The sequence below is a fragment of the Anser anser genome (genome assembly GCF_964211835.1).
Source record: "Anser anser genome assembly, chromosome: 8".
In the NCBI taxonomy this organism is placed as follows: domain Eukaryota; kingdom Metazoa; phylum Chordata; class Aves; order Anseriformes; family Anatidae; genus Anser; species Anser anser.
The window spans coordinates 3091461-3112049 of record NC_139728.1 but is presented as its reverse complement, the minus strand read 5'-3'; the positions used below and the strand labels follow the sequence as shown (position 1 = coordinate 3112049).

The following is a 20589-nucleotide window of genomic DNA, read 5'->3' as shown; positions in this document are numbered from 1 at the left end:
TGACTCTAATTGCATTTACCAATGCATATATGACTTGTAGAAATGTCCCATGAAATGTCTCAAACCTGTTTGATCTAGGGGAAAGTTAGATGTAGTAATGCTGTTGTATTGGTGGGGATATAATGTAGACTAATTTCACCTGCACCTTTTCTGCAGTTTTACACTACTTACTGTCTAGGCAGCTGATATTTAAAAATATTCGATTCAGGAATGTGTGCAGATACTAAGAAGCTGCTTAATTTTAGAGTGTAATTGATGTGGAAGGAAGTAACTGTAAACCTATTTAAGAATCAGAAAAATATATGGGCTGAGGTGAAATCTAGCATAAATTAGCAGAAACTTATCAAGAAGGAGCTGGGAAAAGAAAGTAGTTGGCAAATTAAAGGTAAAGGAGAAGTAAACTAAATACAAATTTGATGAGAACATCACTTAATCCTTTCTTTTCTCTCTAGAGGATCATATTGTGTCTCAATTGAATCAAGGCAATAAAGCTTTTTTTCATCACAGTGAAGCATAAATTTTTCTGGCACTACTTTACCCTTGACTACTTCTCTTGTCCATAATGTAGATCACCAATCTGTTTTCCTCATACACACAATTTGTCCTATTAAAGCATGTTTTCTTCTTACGATGAAGAGCTGTTCTGAAATGCTATATGTAGTTAGCTTTCAAATATCTGTAAATCTCTACAAGTAGAGGGGAGTGGGCTAAACAAGAGGCAGTACAGTGCTTCAGAAATGCTGTGCTTTATTTTTTTCGGATTTCTTTTAATTATAGTGGTCTTCATGAGCATTTTGTGGGCGTTTTCAATATCAACAACTTTATTATTCTGAATAAAATATTAAAACATCTTCAATATTAGGATGTTTACTAGTCAAAAATTTTTAAAAGGGTTTTGACTAGCAGGACATTGAACTTCATTCTCATAAAACAGTTGTTGCAACACACTTTGCTTTATTTGTTTTTTATAGGTTATCCCCTTCATGCACCTGAAGCCTACTTTCCCTATTTCAGGAAACATAATGTCACATCAATCATAAGGCTAAACAAAAAAATTTATGAGGCAAAACGTTTTACTGATGCTGGGTTTGAGCATTATGACTTGTTCTTCATAGACGGAAGTACACCAAGCGACAATATAGTTCAAAGGTTCCTCAACATTTGTGAGAATGCTGGTGGTGCTATTGCTGTACATTGTAAAGGTATTTGTGCTTATTTATTTCTCATACTGAAGTTCAAAATAAGTATACATGCACAGAATTTATTTCAAAAATTTAAAATGATAAAACCCTGAAAAATAACTTATTCTTGTGAAAGTAATATTGCTTTATAATTTGACTAAATACATGACAAATACCAAATATTTTTCTGTGCATATTAAGCTCTTTCAGCCTACACTACTGCTTACAGAAACTGACGCTGTTGTTCATTGTTCTGTTTTGTTTTTTTTTCCTTTTAGTGTCACTTGAAGGCATGAGTTTTAGTTAATGCAGACTTCTCTTTTGCATTATTCTTTCTCAGTTAGCATTATACTAATCTGCTAGGAAATGCCAAAGACTGAAAGGGTTTATTTGTGCTTTTGGGACTGTTATTCTACATTTTTCTGTGGAGCATAACTTCTGCATTTCACGTTAATGTGAGTTATTGTGATGCCAGTATTTCAAACCAGCCTATGTCAGCATATCAGCTAGAAAATATACAGAACATGCTTAGTCAAGAAGGATTAACAAAGGCTCTGAAGGGTTCATCTTGATGTATGTTTAAAGAATTGTGTAAGGACATTGTGGAGACAAATGTCTTGCTGAAACAATAATAGTGCTATTCAATCAACGTTGTTGTTTTTTTCCCCATGAGCACTAAAAATGCATGTCAGGTAAACAAGCTTATTTGCCAGCAACTTGTTGGTGTGGCAGAATTGTATGCTGTTCAATACATATTGCTTTTTATATAGATAGTTCACCAAGTACAGGGGAAGAACAACTCTAGGCACCAGTATGTGCTGGGACTCACCTGGCTGTGGACAGCAACTTTGCAGAAAAGGACCTAGGAGTCCTGGTGGACACCAAGTTGAACAACTTAGCACTGTGCCCTTACCACTAAGAAGGCAACAGTATTCTTGGCTGCATTAGGCAAAGTATTGCCAGCAGTCAAGAGAGGTGATCCTTCTACTCTATTCAGCATTGGTGAAGCCTCACCTGAAGTGCTGTGTCCAGTTCTGGGCTCCTCAGTACAAGACAGACATGGACTTACCAGAAATGGTCCAACGTAGGGCCTGATCGAAGGACTGGAGCACCTCTCCTATGAGGAGTGGGTTGGGACCATTCAGCCTGAAAAGGAGCAGGCTTAAAGGGGTGGGGGAGGTCGATAAATATCTGGAGGCACAAAGTTATCTAGATTTACTTACTTAACTAGTTTTGCAAGTACAAAATCCAGCTAGGTCACAGTTTTCCTAAATATCAATCCTTAAAAAATGTATGAGGTAGAAGTGCACGAGGAAGAAGTGATCAGTTGCATGTTTTCTTAAAGATTTTTTTTGTAAATATGATATACTAGTTCATATATGTACAGCACTGAAATCCAATAATATGGCAAACAGGATACTGAATCAGAAATTTTCTTCAAATATTAGTGGTAAACAACATTATTAAAAAGTTGTCTTCTATCTTATACTTGAATTTGATAATTATGAAATGCTTATGACTTTGTATGTAATATTTGTGTTTCTTTAGCTGGCCTGGGGAGAACAGGAACACTGATTGCCTGCTACATAATGAAACACTATAGATTCACGCATGCTGAAGCCATTGCTTGGATAAGAATATGTCGACCAGGCTCTATTATAGGACCTCAGCAACACTTCTTGGAAGAGTATGTGTATTTGGTTTGCTACTAAGAATCAACTGTTTTTCTACATCTTTATCCATCTTGTGCTATTGTTTAGGATCTATTTTCTGTCTTCTAATATCGTATATTACTGCCTGTTGTAACATATTTAAGTTGAGATTAATTTGAGATTGAGGTAGATAGAAAAAAATTCTATTCTAAAAAATTCTATTCTAAAAATAGAATTTACTTGTTAGCAATCAGCTTCTCTGGAGCACTGTGCATTTTGTTGCCTTCAGGGGCAGAGGGTCTCAAGACTGCATATTTGTGATCTGGGGGGCTTAGGAGATAAAGACAAACACATTGGCAGTATAAACTCCAGGTGTAGATGTAAGATTAAATCAACAGTAAAGATTTATTAAAATGTTAATATAGAAAAAGACATACTTTATATACTTCAAGCCTATGATGACACTTGAATCTTGCCATAGTAATAATTGACTCATTATTTTTATTGTAACTAAGGATTAAATAAGTCTGTGGTGGACAACTTATGCTCTCTGTCAGATTCCTGGCCAGATTCCTTCGTATGAACATTTCTGACCTGGAGCTAATGTAGTTATTAGCAAAACATAATTGTATGGTTTTAATATGGCTCGTTCTCAAATTTGACTATATACTTTATTTTGAAAACACTGTGTGTACAGGTAATTTGAATGGGAGATTCAAGGTTTGATCCTGACTGGGTCTGTCTGGAAATAGATAGTACAATTACACTGTCTTCAGTGATGTTGATGTTAGGTTTAATTTCATAGTGACTTCTGTGTTGAATTACTACTGTAATAGCTGATATTTCTGAGGTGATACCTTCTGTTGTTTAGCTGAAGGCGTTTTCATTGTTATGAGGAAAAGATACTGTATAAATACAGTAAAACATTATTTGACCTTGCATCTAAAATAGGATACCAGAGAAAGAAGTGTTACTGTAATTCCTAACAGAAATGGAGCATGAATTAGGATTCCTATTTACGTTCTACTCCTTGGAATGGACACTCATTTATTTGAGAAATGGCCCACCATTATTCAAAATGCTGTAAATCACAAACTTTCACGAACCACAAGTGCTCACTGAAGACGGATCAAATTTTTCCACACCCTGCTGATCCTTGGTTGATCAATTTTTAAAAATAACTTCCACAAAACAGCAAGAATAAGAGAGGAAGATATTAGGTGATTAGTAAGTGCTGTTCACTTGAAGAACGAGAAATACAGTAACTAAGTCTCTTCTGCAGTGGCCTTGAAACACTTGGTTTGATTTTGTAGATAGCCAAAGATCTTTCAGATTTTTTTCATTAGTATCTATATCACTTATATCCAAGAGTTGTTGTATTGGTCAGTGAGAATTTTCTCTTGTCCTAATGGCAATAGATACCTGTTTTGATATTCAAACAAAATTCAAGTGATATCACCAGTAGCCTCAAAATGGGAATGAGGAGGAAGAAGCTAACATCAGTTTTATCAGTCTAATATGAAAAGTCTTGGTCTCAGGACTGCAAAATTGCATCTGACAAAAAGGTTAAATCTTACAAATTTGCTCTCCCAGCCTTCATAGATGTCAAAACTTCATCTCCTTACCTCCTTTGAGGTTTATTGAAGGAGGTTTTGAACAGTGTTGCGTTTTTTTTTTTTTTGGTAGGAAAAAAAAACCTCACTTGGGTAGGAGGGTATCAAATGAGTTTGCTACTGTGAATGCAATTAATCTTGAAAGACTTCAGAGGTATTCAAATTCAAGAACACCTTATAGGCTACTTTTGTTAGGTGGATTTAGTGGTTTTGTGTGCTTTCCACCCCCCCCAACACACTTTGTTTTCTTGGGATGTAGTGAAATCTTTCAGGAAGTGTTTACCTTTCCCATTTGTTATTGTGCAAGCTTGGGCAATTGGCTCAGGCTACCTGATTCTTAAGCTTTACCGTAATATTCTGTTTTCGAAGAAAAGTTTCCGGTGAAATTATCTTCTCAGACTTTTTTCTGTTCAGTTTTAAGAAATTAATTTTGTTATGATAATATGTAATAGGATCTCAGTTCTTGAACTGGAACTTCCATGTATAGAAGCTTGACAGGTATCTATCCAGCAAAAGCGTGCTATGCCCAAGTACATAGCAATTAAATGATGATTATTTTTGCCACCTGTCTAAAGGATATAATCTTGTATTTTCTGAAAGTTGCTCCTAAACTCCTGTTAAACTTTACGTGACTATGACCACTTTTGCCACACAATATCCATATATACAAAACTTATGCTGATAGTAAGTTAGTGTGGTGTCGTACTTTATTCTACCCATTATGTATATAAAAGAATTAATTTATATGATTTTTTTTAAAATGGCTTTTAAGAGCCTTTAAATGCTATGGCAATTCATTTAGTTAATCTCTTTTACTAATAGGATTTTGTAAAATGAAGTTTTAATTTCTTCGATGGCTACAGACTTGTTTAGAGATTAAGTTTCTTTTTTCATTTTTTAACCATCAAAGATGATTTTTTTAGTGATAAAATGTGCAGATTATTTATTTTCAGTTGAAGATGCACAGAGGATTCAAATGTTGTCAATCTATAAAAGTAGCATGTTTCCATATTGTTTTTATCTGTGTGCAAATTTATTGATGTTAATTGATTTGTTTTGAATCCAAAAGGAAGCAAGCAATGTTATGGCTGGAGGGAGATCTCATCCAATCCAAACAGAAACAACGAGTAGTTGATGGAAACATTAACAGAGTTCTTTGTGGCTTGAGTGATATGTCAATCAGTGACAACTTGAACAAAGTACAAGACTTGGATCAGTACGGGGAGGTAAGTGTTCATAAGAAGAATTTCAGATAAGCAGAGATAGAGCTGATCATTATAAGTAGCTACAGATCACTTTTAGGTTTTGGTATAGATCACTTTTAGGGTTTTTTGGACTTCTATCTTTTTAAATATGTGACAATTAGAACAAATCTCAATTTTCTCAAAAACAAAAAAGCTTGGATTATATTTAAAACTTTTTGTGAAATATATGTAAAAGTGTAGGTCACTTCTGGTCACTTATACTTCAGGAAGGTTTGTGTAATTTCAGATAAGTCTTCCACAGTTTAAAGTTGTGGTTTTTCGTTTGTTTTGAAAACATAGGGGATAAATTTTCCTAATGGAAATCTACTTATTTCAAGCTTCTAGCTGATAATGCATGAGTGTATAGATGTCCATCCCTTTATTGCAGTGTTGTGGATTACTGCTGTTATGTGTACATTTGGGGTAAGGATCTTATAATTATTTATTGTGAGGAGAGGCATGAAGTGTCAGCTAAAGTGAACGTATTTCTTCTTCTGAACTAGTAAAAACTTTAAACTGTTAATAATAGTTATGGAGGAAAGAGTTGGAATTCAGGTACTATAAAAACAGACTTATTTAAATACATAGTGGCATTAGATTTGAGCATTCTGAACTGATTTTGAGGTTAGATTGTGCATTTGTACAATGACACGTTTTATTCACTGGAACTGTACAAAGATTAGCATAGTGCCCCATTAATGCAAAAGATTGTAAAATAGCCTTTTAAATGTTAATCTTTGCAAAGGAGATGTTCATTAGTTTTAAACTACATTGCTCTTAAAAATTTTGTATATTTCTTTGCATACTTTGTTTCACAGAATGAATTTGAAGACAAAGCAGGTATGGAAGCAAAGAATGGCATGACACAGGGAGATAAGCTTCATGCCTTAAAAAGTCGGAGAAGGACATGCTCAACTACAACTGGAGCTCTGAGGTAATTAAATAATTCTGTGGTAATTTGCAATTTTAAATTCACTCTATGCTATCAGATCTTTATAGCAAGTACGCCATTTTGTTTAAGCAGTGGTACTAGTTGTGCCACTTCTGTGGTGGAAATTTGTGTGTGTGTATTAGTTGCATATTTATTTTAATAATTTGTTCTTTTATTTTCTGTCTTCCTGTTCCGGGTAACTACTTACTTTTTAGCAGCAAAAGATAAAGCAGAAGATTATTTCAAAACCTTCATACTTATATTATGTAGCATTTTAAAACTTGTCCCTAACAAAAATACTTCTTAATTTCTGTAGTTTTTCTGTCTTGTTATATCAATTTTGAATCTTTTAGGGTCTGTAAAAATGTAAAGTTTGGAATTAAACCCGCAGTTTCTTAATACTAAATGATCTCTGCTGTTTCAATTAAAATTAAGTTAGTGTCGTACTTTAAAGCCTGTGTGAAATATGCAAGTATACTTGAAATAAATTAACCTTTGATTTTTAAAATGTCGTCTTTCGTTTCTTTAGGCTGCAAGAAATGAAACTGCACACCAGGTCCATATCTCAACCTTTCAGGTATTAACCTTAAGAAATTATCTAATATATTCAATTATAGTTCTAAATGTATACCACTTTAGTCTTCTGTATTCAGTGTTTTGAGTTACGCATATCACATCAATTGATTAGCAGTTTCAGACTTGTGAGAAATGGCAGGGAACAAACTTTTTTAAGCAGCTGCAAATAGCAAAAAAAAAAAAGTAGTTAAGCAGAGGGACACAGCTGCACTTTGGGGATACCTTGAATTCTTCTTAATAACTAGTACATACAAGTAATTTCTTCAGTCATATTTTCTGATATCCATGCTGTTATGCAATGAAGGCTGGATAGTTAACTCATAACCCATTCATTTCTGTAAAAATAAATACTTGTCTCAAAAACCTAAATCAGCTAAATGTTGTCTGTATATCACAAGTTGTGGTCTGGGTGGTTCTTGTAGATGGACTAGAGACTATACAATCAATACTTTTATCAGAAGATGTACCATATGAATATTGGAATATTGAGTTTTAGTACCTTCTGATGGTTTAAAATAGGACACTGTACCTTTTACTACAAATAAGTACTTCCCAGAAGTTTCTGTGGATCCAAGAAAGCCAACAGTTTCTTTTCACTTTCATAAATGTTTTTCATTTATGACACATACTGAAATTGAAACAGTACTAACAGTTCCCCTCTAAAGAAAATAAAACCTAGAATAAAAATTGACTTAACTTTAAGAGCTATAGGAATGGTAGATCTAGGTCTTATACTTTTGTAACCACTGCACCCTTTACCATTGCATTTAAAATACGCTATGTAAGGCATAGTATTTGTCATTATAAAGCATTAATATGAAAAAGAACACATTACCTTCAGTTTTATTGCAGCCTGGATTTTTGAGATAGATTATTCCAGGTGTCTAACTTCAGAGACTTCTGTTTACATGGTGTTGTGTTTTTTTTTTGGTGTGGAAGTAAAGCTATTTCTGCTCTATGTCATTCCTTCTGTGCTTGTAGTTGGAGACTTGTACCCAAGGCCTTAGGAGCTGATCATGACTATACCCCCTTGGTCTAACGATGGAGAGAATTTCATACTACTGCTAGGCTCTTCATTTACTAATTTTTATTAAACTAAAAAAGTATTCTTTGTCATTGCAAATTTGACACAAAATATTGAGGTGAAAAGTAGCCTATAACTATATAATATGATATAGCAGGAGAAAAACACCTTAAGCATTTCTCAAACCAGGCAAATCATTTGCTGTTGAGTTCTCAGAACATCTTGAGATTACCACTTTTGAAAATACCAGTCTATGTATTGAAAGACTATGTGTTTGGGATGTGCATTTCAATTATAATAATCTTACTTCTCACTAAAACTCCACTACTTCTAGACTGAATACTTCAGGCAGCACCGAAGGATCCATGTCTCCACTGAAGGCCTCCAAAGTCATGACAGTTAATTTACCGTCTGCAGAAAGAATAAGCAGATTTACCGCATCCTCAGGCTCTAACCTTAAAAGGTTTTTTTTATTTCTCATTTTGGTACAAATACTTATTATATATTATAGTGGTTTTCAACACATATGCAGTCTATGAAGGACTTGCTGTTCTTGGGTGTGAGAGGGCTTACATTTACTTACAAAATTATTTGCTGTTCTACTAGCCCAACTTCAGTTGCCTACAGATGGGGAGAAAAAAACAAACAACCCTGCCCCAAACACACACACGTAAAAACACTACTGGTGTGAGTTTGGGGAGGATTGTGTCAATTCAGAAACAGTATTATGTTGCTCAGTTTTTTATATTCATCTGAATTTATAGGAGCTTTGCAACTATTCCTATAAATCTGTATATTACTAATCTCAAAAAAAAAAATACTGAGCTGTAATTGAAATGATTTTCATGAACCCTTGATTCATTGCTATTCAATTCCATTATTACTACTGTACTAAGTAATTATGGATGTCAAATTAAATATATAATGATGTATTTTTCATAACTTATGGGCACAACTATTTACTTTTAAAACAACTAAATCAGAGATATTTCTTGATACCTTATTGTTAGTCTCAAATTTTATCATGTTCCTTCCTGGTTACTTGAAGACTTTTATTGCACTACCTCTAAGAAACAGGAGTTCCTAAACTTACATGTAGACAAAGTATGTTAGTGTAGGTCAGCCACTGCCTCAACCTTTTAACACAATCTCCTGCATGTGTGTGTGATTTGACAGAGGTGAAAGCTGACAGTGGCTTGAGTAAATGAAGTATGGGAACTCCTACCACAGAATTCTCTTTTTAATTTCATCTTTAGAGAAGATGAAGTTGTGTGCACACATTAATTGTTTCAGAATGGTCCATATTATTCACCTAATGTCTTCTGAATTGTCTGTTACGTGTACGTACTACATACATTGTGTGTATTTTTTCCCCCATGTGTTTTCCATTCAGCATTTCCATAAACTCCAGACTAGCCAGTTCTCTAGGGAACCTGTATGCTGCTTCAGATGATGATGAGACCAAAATGACATCATCGTCCTCTAGGACAGGTTTTTCTGTAAGCCAAATCTCCAGCCACTTGAATGGCAGCTTGCAGCTGCCACACAGAAATAACCATGAACTGAACAACAACTTGTACAACAGAAACAGCAGTAGTGGCAACAACCTGAGCAGCCAAACCAGTTTTCACAGCGCCGTGACAGATGAGTACGCATCAACCCTCCTTTATGGGCCTTACAGCTCCTCAAGCACAATACCAGAATCGATCAATTCTTGTAAGTTCAGTCACAACTCTTTCAGGCTTCTGACCACTGCTGATCTTCCTTGCTTCTCTGAGCAAAGCTGTTGTTTAAAAAAAAATAAAATCTTAAACTAGCTTAATTTTCTGACTTCCTGTAATACTTTTCAACAGTATTTTTTCTGTTGCCTTTTTAAGTAACTATCATTTCAGCTGCTTTTTTTCTGCTTTTTTCTAGCATCTAGATCATGGAGGTTTTATGAAAATAAATCAATACTAAACTTAAGCTAGTACCTTTCTTGATACCTTTTTTATGGACCTTCATCCCCTTTAGATTTTCATTTCAAATGATCCATAATATAGTTTATAATTTTATTATGTATCTTAATCTTCATGCAAAAATAGATTTAAAGAAACTTTTGTGTTGTTTGTGTCATACTAAATGGAAGATAGTGCATTCTTAAGGATAGGATTCCTTTAAAAGATGAGCGTGCTTGACTTGAAACCGAAGTCCTCTTCTAACATTAAAAATATTTCAGGGCTATATATTTCTGATGGTCTTACCATTTTAGTTTTCCTGCCTATACAACTTTGCTGCCTTGGGTTTATTTTGTGCCCTTTTTCTGAGTGAAAGAGTATGTATAAAGACGATACGTGAACAAATTAGTGCAACTTGAAAGTGATGCTGTACAAAATGTAGAGAGAGACTACAGAGACTTCACTTGTGGAATCGGAAATAAATTCAGCTACAGAATGTCAATTTCAGGGAAAAAATAAGCATTTAAAAAACAACTTAATATATCTGGTTTCCAAAGATTGGATATCATACTAATTATTAAAATTACTGCACAGTACTTAATGGAATATATTGCCTATAATTAATTGAACCCATCAGCCTCCATTTATTACTGACGCTTCGTATATTTCATTTTTCAGCCACTGGAAATAAAATGAACTTCACGTATAATTAACTTCAGAATATTGCACCTTTCCTTTGTTTCCTTACCACAGACACATTATTTGTTTCAGTACAACTAAAGTTTTAGTGTTATACCTGCTACTGTTTTTCAGTGTGGCAAGTCCCCTGCCTTAAAACAGGCGATATAAACCTTGCATGCTATTAGGACATCAGCATAAAAGGTCATTCATGGATTGTGTTGTGCTCTTTTTTTTCCTGAAGTGAGAGACCAGTCTTCTCATTAACAGCTAGTATATTGGCACCACTTACAGGTCAGAAGCCACAGGTTTATAGCTTGGGTATATGAGTTGCACTGTATGAGGATAGGCAACAATAGGAAATGCATTTTCACCGTTTCATTGTGGAATTAATTTGTGTGGGGGACTGAAACCTAGCTAGTATGAAAAGTATTTTGAAAACAAAGCTGCTGTGAGGGAACTTGTTACCTCTTAGGTGTTTTGTTAGTACTTCGATGGATGCTTGCATTTGAAAAGTAGAGTTGTTGTGCTAGGATGTGCTTCTTATCCACTGCAACTTCTCTGCAGATAAGTGTTAATATTCCACGATATTAGGATCACTGAGTGATCTGTATTGAGTTTAAATTTGAGTTTAAACAGTACTTTAAGCACTGGCAGTAACTTATGTCCTAGGGAGTTCTTGAATACTACCACATTCTTTTAAGTTACCTGAAGTTATTTTACCTCTTTAAATTGGTACTATTTTCACCTGTTACATAGGATCTTACGAGGCAAACTATACGTAACTGAGATTTGTTTCAAGTTGGATGCAGAAACCATCCTAGTAACTTTTATAAGGAAACCAGTTCTAGAACAAAACTGTTTTAGTTCAAGCTACTAGTTTGGTTGAATTCTTCCAGACACAGAGGTGAAAAGAGAAGATGAAAAGCTGTACAGCAAACTGAGGATATTTGATTTGAGACACAGCCATGAGTATTTCACTTGTTCATAAATTCTGATGATTCTAGAAAGTCAGACTTTCTAGGTGATCTCAGTTTTGTATCCAATATGCTTACAGAAATTCAATTCCTCAGAAGAGGATAACTGACAAAGGCTCCAGCTGTGTATAGCGGAACAAAAGTCAGTACACAAAGAAAGGTAGAGAGCAATCACTAATTTGAGTATCTAAGTGGCAAAGCATCTCAGTTTTGGATTTCTCACCTTCAATAACCTTCAATATTGTCACATTTAAATAAATTTGAACAATAATTCCTGGGAAGGTCAATCCATTCCTGTAACAGAATAGTACAATAGGAAGTACCTAGCAATAGTACAATAGAGTACCTTGTGTAACTGATATGCTGCCAGAAGTAATTCTTTGTTTTTAGCCATATCTTAGTTACAGCTACATATTACACATTAATACATAAACCTACATGGAGAGCCCTAAGGGGTAGAGTTGCCTTACACCAGTAACATGACTTGATCATGAAAAATAAGTTGCCGTTATTTATAATAGCTCCAGTTAGTTACACGAGTACTAAATAGTAATACAAACCATTCCAGGAACAAAAGACACTTCCTCAAACAGCTAAAGCTTTAGAGGTTGAATAAAAATACTACATCTTAAAAATTTGTAACTGTCATCTCCTTTGGAAAGGTAGTTGCTTTATGCTACAAGTAATCCTTAACAAGAAAAGCAAAGTTGGTGGGCTTGCCCCTTAAGCATAGGCTTAGAAATTAAGTAATGATTGATGCCTTGTTTCTTATTCCGTCTAGGTATTTACAGAAGGCTAGCACTATGTTGCTATTTAATCTGCTGTGAAATAAAGATTAAGCTGTAAATTTAAAGGTAGTGGAACAGATCAAATAATTCCTCAAACATGTAGGAAAAGGGGCTGGGTTTACAATATAAATTACTGTCTTATGTCTAGTATTGGAGCTACATGCTTCCTTCTTAGATAAAGGTGAGAAATTCTTACAAAAAGGGAGGAAAGTGAGGAACATTGATTCGTGCTTAGTTTAAGCAAGAGGAAAAGAGTAATTAACAAACAGGTAAATGGTCATCCTGACACTGTAAAGCTATGCACATCTTTGTAAGGAGGGAAATATTGTTCCCTTGCAACAAAACTATTAAGTGACTTAAAATAACGATTTAAATTAAATCTGTTAGGCATAGAATGAAGTTTTAGATTGAACAGGAAGTATTTCTACAGGAAAAAGTAGCTTTCTAGAATGTGCTGCTATCTTAATGACTTAGTAATGGATGTAATGGTATAACTTTTCAGGAGTTCTTGGCTTAAATACCATTTGTTGATGAGGAGTAGAGGTTATACAGTCAAATATCTAATCTCTGCATACTTGTTTGTCTAGTAGTGAGTCTCACATTTACTGGCTATCACAGATCCTACTTGATATTGGTTTATTTTGAAGACTATTTATTTTGATAGTTGGTCCCACTACTGGAAGACAGTCCATTTAATCTGAAACTTGATGTATCTCTTTATTATAGTCCTTTAGCTTATTTTCTTGTCATGAAGACATTTCATGCTATTTATCTCAGTTTTGCTGTCTTTTGGTAAGTAGAACTCTTTGCATGTATGACACTGGCTCAAACATCCTTTTGGATAATGTTAGAATCCTTTACAGTTTTTTGAAAATTATTTTTCAGAAAGTAGAGGTAGCACTCTGTCATCTTTCAGGTGCAGAAAGCTTCTACCTAGTGCCATCCTGGTTATATATTCAAAGCTTGTATTAGCTTCTTTAACTCTAATGCACTGGAAGTTCAGGGGGATGGGGAGTTCTTGCTATCCAAGATACTGACACACATTATAGTTAAATGTCCTGCATTCCTTGTTCTTTTTTGTAGAATTCTGCATTTACTTGAATAAAAGCATCATTTTTTTTCCCCCTTTTCTTCCTGGAAACAATTTGTGAACCACAGAAGATTGTTGTCTTATCTGGATGTCAGTGGTTGAAGTAATATTTTGCTTGTGGTGGTATTCATCAGCAGTCATAAACTCATGAGCAAAATATGGAGTAACATGAAGCCTTATCACCTGTTCTGGCAGAATTCTGTTAAAAATAGAATTTTGTTTAATGATTTCCACTTCACTGCTTTAGATGCTGAAATTACTTGAAGTCTTGTCAGCCAAACCTTAGCCTTGATGCAGTAAGTGCTTGTATTACATTGCACTTTTTTCTAATTGGTGCACATCAGATAATGTACCTGACAGAAGTCTATTACATATACCAATAGTTATGTTTATTCATTTAACTTCTCATCAAAGAACTCTTGAAAGATATGAATTACATGCCTGTGCTTTTTACTAGCAGAATTCACTTAACCAGAGTTAAATGTCAAACTATCTGTAGTTGTACAGGTATTCTTATTTTGGAAAATCACCTTATTCTTATTTCTCTTTATTAGTTTAACTATTAACACCAGTGGTGAAGGAGCATTTTAAGATGGTTAGGACAGTAAATGTTCATTTCTAATGAACGTTCTTTAATATAATTAGTGAGAAAATGAGGAACTTATTTTTTAGGTGCTGCAAGTACATCATTCTTTTTTCCAGTAGAGAATGTTATCTAATACTTATTTTCTCTTTTTTTATGAAAAATTTAACACCCATTTATTAATACTACTATTTCACATTCTATTTAAAACAAAAATAGCCGTGACTATGTCTTCCTAAGGTTGTCAGCCATATATTTTTCCCTAATGGCTTTTGTTCTTTCATCAGTGTAAGCTTGCTATGTGTATCCGTTTCCTTATTATCATGTTTTATGATGCTGTATGCTGATGAACTAGATAAAAAAAAATTGATTTTCATAGAATGGACAACTTGCCATTCTGACCAAGTAGAATAAATATTTTATTTGCAAATTTAACAAGTAGGGTGCTTTGATTAAACATAATCTCACAATGATAATCTGCAGAAATAATCTTATCATGTATAACCACATCTAAGGTACTACAATAAGATTCCTTCCTTGGATTTATAACTATTGTAAATACAAAATATCACTCCTTACAGTGTATTTTTACCAGAGAGTATGTATCTGGGTAGTCTTAAGATGAGTCACCTTTTGCTTCTATAGCTGTCATGGAAACTGACAAGATGGAAAAAATTCAAAAATTGAGAAGTGCAACAGTATTTTAAAGCTTATGTATATGAACTTGATACTTTTAGGAGAGGTTTTCTTAACTACAGCTTAACATCAGGGAATATAGTTTTTTGGAAAAAAAAAAAGTGTATCTTACTGATCTGTAAATCTAGCAGACTCAAAGGGTCACTTGAAGTGCGTATGTAGTTCTTATAATATACCCTGATTTATTTTAGTGGATCTTGTCTTCATATTATTTCTTGCTTTCTACAACATTCTTGTTTCAACAATGTTTTGGGAGAGTTGATGGGCCATTCAGACTTAATTACTTGTGAGATAAGGATTTTATCCTAAAAATAGTGATGTAATACTTGAATTTTGCTCTTTTCTGGAGAAGGTGCATGTTCAGTTCCTACCAGATAGACCTAAATGCTGTAGGGTTGTTGTCTTTAAAAAGTTAGTTTGCAGCTGACTTAGTCCTGAAGTTAAATGTGTGTGAATATGGTTCTAGCACCTAGATGGATCCATGGTTTATTTTCTTTTCCAGGAGACTTCCAATGTCTCCTACTGAACAAGAAAATGATAATAATCTAAGCAGTTGCTTCAGCATGAATTTGATTAGAATGATATCATTAATTGTAGGGAAGCAATCTAATTCTTAGTTTGTTTAAATGTCGGATACTTGGGTATAAAATGCTGAGCTTGACACTGCAGGAGATCATTGTAGGATTACACACTGAGGATTTTACTTAACTTTATTCTCTCTTTGTGGCAGTTCAGCAACTTCATTTTATTTTTCTTTTATATTTTTCCTCTATTTTAAGAAAGATTGTCTTAAATACCAGCCTGTGACTTGTAAAGGTGGATTGGGGCTTTCTGTTTTTAATAAAGCTTTCAGAATTAAAGGCTATACTTTGACTCACTGCAAAATAGGAGGTAGGAATGTGAATTCTAAAATAGAAAACTCCTCCATTTGAGATCAAAAAAAAAGTTAGGTTTTGAAATATTACAGTCGATCTCTTTGGACAATGTAAAATGTTATGAGCATTACTTAACTGTAAAATCCGGAGGGGGGGGGGGGAAGAACAACACCCCAACTATATTTTGATTTTTCAAACTCAAAAATTAGTCCGTATACTTTGCAACAGCTATGTTGTTATAACTGCCACCATGTTTTTAGTAATAGGAGCTTTACAGGAAGTGATTTCAATTAATCTTACTCTAGAAAAATTGTTGATTATATTTAGTTGAATTCTTTCCTGTATTCAGAAGAGGCTTTGAGACATTAGGAAGAACTCATTACTTTATGAAGTAGCGCTATGCGAAGGGTGGAAACACTAAAAAGCATGCTTCTTGATTTTAAAATAAATATTTAAATGAATAAAAAACACCTACCCATCTATAATGAAAATTAAGAAAACATGCGATCTTGTTTTCAAGCAATCTGAATGCATGGATATTCTTTTTGACATATAGTCATAAATTTTTCTTTAATACTTTTGTAATTTAGATTTCTAACAATTTAATGAATTTTAAATTTCAGAATACTTAACTTAGAGTTACTTATTTAAATTGTAATGTAAAATTTCTGGTTACTACTGTCTATTATGTCTTACATATGCTGCTCATAGTTCTCTGTCAACTAATGCCAGCTGTTCCTGAGAACAATGAATATGTACAATTTTTTCAGGTCATCTTTCTTCTGTCCAAGCTTAAAGTGATCTATTACTGTACATCACACAAGAGCGTATCATTAAATTTCCTGCATTTTTGATTTTTGTTAACCAACTTTGCTTGAAATTAAATTCTGAAGGATCAGTTTAAAATCCTGCTTTAGCTGATGCAACCATAATTCTGATTTTTAAAATATTCTTCCAAAAATGAGATAGCTTTGAGGACCAGTAAGAGAGCAGAAGTTTTGAGTGCTCATTACTGAAGGGATATTCTTTCTGCCTCCCTCTTTACATACGTAATAACTTGACAAATGTTCTCGCTAAAGCTCATAACCCAGAATGGTTAGAGAACACTTGGGGGGGGCGGGGAGGGGGAGGAAACTTTTATGATTGTGTATTTCATAGTGACTCTGAGCCTATAACAGAAAAAAAAAAAAAGAATGCTTTTTACACCTGCTTTGTTTTACGGTGAATTGTTTTCTATTACACAATATATCCTTCATTATCAAATCTATTTGCTGCTAAAAACATACCCTTTTTAGTCTGCGTCTCTGTATGCTGACAGCACTTTCTCAACCTAGGAAAGATTATCCAGATGGTCTCAGATCTGGAACATGTGAAAAATGCATTTAAAAGACAACTTCAGAAACATATTTTGTTTAGTCTCAGTGTATAGGAAGAAAAAAAAGCAGTATTAGTGTTCTAAAGGTTTATACTGAGGTGATTTTTCTACTAACAGGTTTCAATATGGATGCCAGTGTGCATTTCTGTAGTTACATGTTAGGAGCAATAGTGGAAAAACAGACGATAAGGCTGAGATTTCGTAGAACTCATGTTGTTCAATAGTTTTCTCTAATCTTATTGTATTGATGCAGTTTTAAATATGAGGTGTGGGGTGTGGATGAGTTGAGTTTGTTTACGTTTACAACTGTACCAGTACAATGAAGAACTCTCAGATAAGACTGACTTTCTGGTCATGATGCCTTCCTGAATACATTTGTACAGGAGGTAATAAAATGTTCAGATGCTCTCTAAACTGATTATAAGAAAACTTTAATTGAACCAGAAATAAATACAGTAATTGGATTATGCCTTCGTCTTAAATATGTTATTTGTAGAGCCATATGAACAATTTGCAGTAACTGTATAATTTTAATCTCTTTTTAGTAATTATACTTGAATTTATTAATTTGGAAAATTATGATGCTGTAATATTTTTCTCAGTAATGAGCTACAACATGAAAATTTCCTATGTCATTACCTGAATCAGCACCTCAAGTGTGCTCTGTTTTTTCACAGTAGCACTTTCATTCTTATTTAGGATAAATGGAAATAACTCAATTATAATAGCTGCAATCATACATTTTCCCAACGCATTTTTAAAACGGTATTTTAGGCTGTTATTTCAGAGGGTTTGTAGTACTTTCTCCAAGAATCTCTAGAATTTGGTTTGGAGAAATGTAGATCCAGAGAAGTTGATGAATTTTAGTGTTTGGTTTTTGAGCTTCTGTGTCCAGTTTTGAGTTGCTTGTATATTGAGTTTTACCTATGCAGAAATTCAGATCCCCTTTCAACTCTTTCTTCCTCCTGTCCTTCCTCTGCTCCTTAAGTGCAAAATGCATATTACATAAAAAAATATAACCTCTTTAGTGAGTTTTAATCAGTTTTTCTTCTCTGCACAGTCCCTTCAGTCTGAATATGTTCAGTACTAAAGCCTTGCTGCTTTGGTGAGACCTGTTGAGCTGGAAGTCCTTCATGAAGAATTTAAGGAAAGAAGCTGCTCATTCAGATGAGGATTCTTCAATACAAGATATGTTAAAACCTTAACACCAAGAGGCAACTTCTCAACAGCAGAAAATTTCTGGTTAATGACTACTACAGATGCACTGAAGTTGAATTTGTGGAAATTATTACTCCATGTTATATACAGATTTAAATTTTTTAATGTTGAAACTACTTGAATATATTTCTAATGAGTTTCATTATGACATTTATTAACTTGTGTACAGTCTTAAAATGTATTAAGAGAATATTTTATTAAGCTATATATATAAAATTATGTAAAAAATTAGAATGTTTTAATTTAGTTTTTCACTTCTTTGCTACCAAAATGTGTATTTTAAAGAATTTTTATGTGTTTATCAAAGATATGAAAAAAATTTTACAAACAAGTTTTTTCTCATTTTATGGGTCCATCATTATTGCTTAAAGCCTAAGGTAATTACCTCTTTCACTAATTGGTCTTCTGTTAACTTAATGGAAGTCTAACTAGTGAGAGACTAGTTATTACACTGTCAACTGAAAGCACTTGAATACAGAGTCTGATTTCCACTTTCAGCTGCTGATCTTTCATAAGGAAAAATAAATTGAGATGCAACGTATAAGTCACATCCTCAATTGCAAAAAGAAAGTAATTTAGCTGATGATTCAATCATATTATTAATACTTTCTTTCAATTTGTCTTAAAGGAACATTTTAACTTTTCAATGTAGAATGTTAAATTTTGCTCTGCCATACATACTGCAAAAATAAAGATAGACAATGCTTAAGTTGGTAAGAATACGTTTGTATGATGAATTTGGCAGTTCTGCATACTTGCATGTTGTTAACCTACATTTGGCAGTATTCATACAAGTTTCATTAGCAAAGCATATTGAAGTAGATGTTGGAACTCTGTTGAATTTTCACTTATTGACTGGACGTTCCATAAATCTTTTGATTTGAAAACTACTGTTAAAAATATAGGTAGCGTAACCTGCTGTATCATAGAATAGTTTTCTCATTAGTAAAGATAATCTTTTAATATATAATCAGGTGCAATTAGGAATGAAACTTTAAATGAAATGGTGTTCCAGTGAAGTATGAGAGATCATGTTTAAAACTTAAACTCCACAAGCAAAAAATTAAGCAGCTGTGAAAACTTTATTTGCCATTGTAGTTCAGAAGACAAACACAATATAGATTTGTTACCCATTATTTTTTCCAATATCTGCAGGAATTTGAGAATAAAATGGGGTTGACTTATCAGTCTTTGTTCCCGAAGACCTGTGAACGACCTGTATTTGCTCTGCAAATGAATTTAAGTGCCACGTAATTTTTTGAAAAGTTTTAGATCGCAAATTGGTACATAAAGTTATACTGAAAGTGTTAATAAGCAATACCGAGAGCAGCTATATGAATCACTGAATAAGTTACATGCAATACTGTACCTTTCCACAATTGTGTATATGGAACATATACACACACAAAGTAGCATATGTGTGTGCATATATATACAATATACTGTATATGAATTATAGATTAATGGTAAGGTAATTCTACCTCTCAAGGAAAAAAAAAATTGTGCTTTGTTATAAATAGTTTTCCTTAATAAAATGTTTAATTTTGGAATGTAGATATATATATTATTCAGCTAATTGATAATAAAATGCATATATCAGCCAGCTTTCTTGTTTCTGTCTTTCCTTACTCTTTAACATCATAACAGCAAAATCACCTTCTTCTAAAGCATGTAATACACTTACAAGATAACATTGCAAAAAGAAATGAGTATGATGGGTATCTTTTATCTTTAATCCTTCTAGCTAATATTCCTCTATTTGCTTTGCATAACAGTTTCAAATATTTAATCAACGTGACAATATTATTCTCTGAAGATTACATTTCTAAGTACCATAATTTAAAATGCATCTTAATTGAGGAACCATTGCTTTCCAGGACGAGGATCCTTGTTAAAGGTGTAATACACCTTATCTATTTTGCATGTGCAACAGTTTTATTTAGCCTCACTAATAATAGTAGGGTCTTTGTCTGCAAGAAAGCAAACAGTCATGTTTTTGTTTTGCTTTTTCTCCTTCCTTCAGTTAAAAATTAGTCACAAATGGTTTTAACATAGTTTAATTCTGCTGATGATTTGCAGCAAATTTGTTGTGTTGCATGATAACTTATCCATGGTGCTTAATATTCCTGTCAGGTTAAGTCAGTACTGCAA

The 20589-nt window shown here is 33.6% G+C and overlaps 1 protein-coding gene across 8 annotated transcripts in view; it reads left to right on the top strand.

Annotated features, from left to right (window-relative positions):
* The window catches only part of CDC14A (cell division cycle 14A), a 56073-nt gene extending 36032 nt beyond the window's left edge, over positions 1-20041 (top strand). For 7 of the 8 annotated variants that reach the window (XM_083846382.1, XM_083846381.1, XM_083846380.1 and 4 more), the window contains 8 exons: positions 972-1202; positions 2730-2868; positions 5516-5672; positions 6509-6624; positions 7151-7198; positions 8556-8684; positions 9615-9937; positions 18281-20041. In XM_083846382.1, the coding sequence (XP_083702508.1) occupies positions 972-1202; positions 2730-2868; positions 5516-5672; positions 6509-6624; positions 7151-7198; positions 8556-8684; positions 9615-9937; positions 18281-18294 (1157 nt within the window). In that variant the 3' untranslated portion in view covers positions 18295-20041. The remainder of the gene's footprint in view (positions 1-971; positions 1203-2729; positions 2869-5515; positions 5673-6508; positions 6625-7150; positions 7199-8555; positions 8685-9614; positions 9938-18280) is intronic. The other variant, XM_083846384.1, reaches the window with a different exon arrangement.
* Positions 20042-20589: the final 548 nt, after the last annotated feature.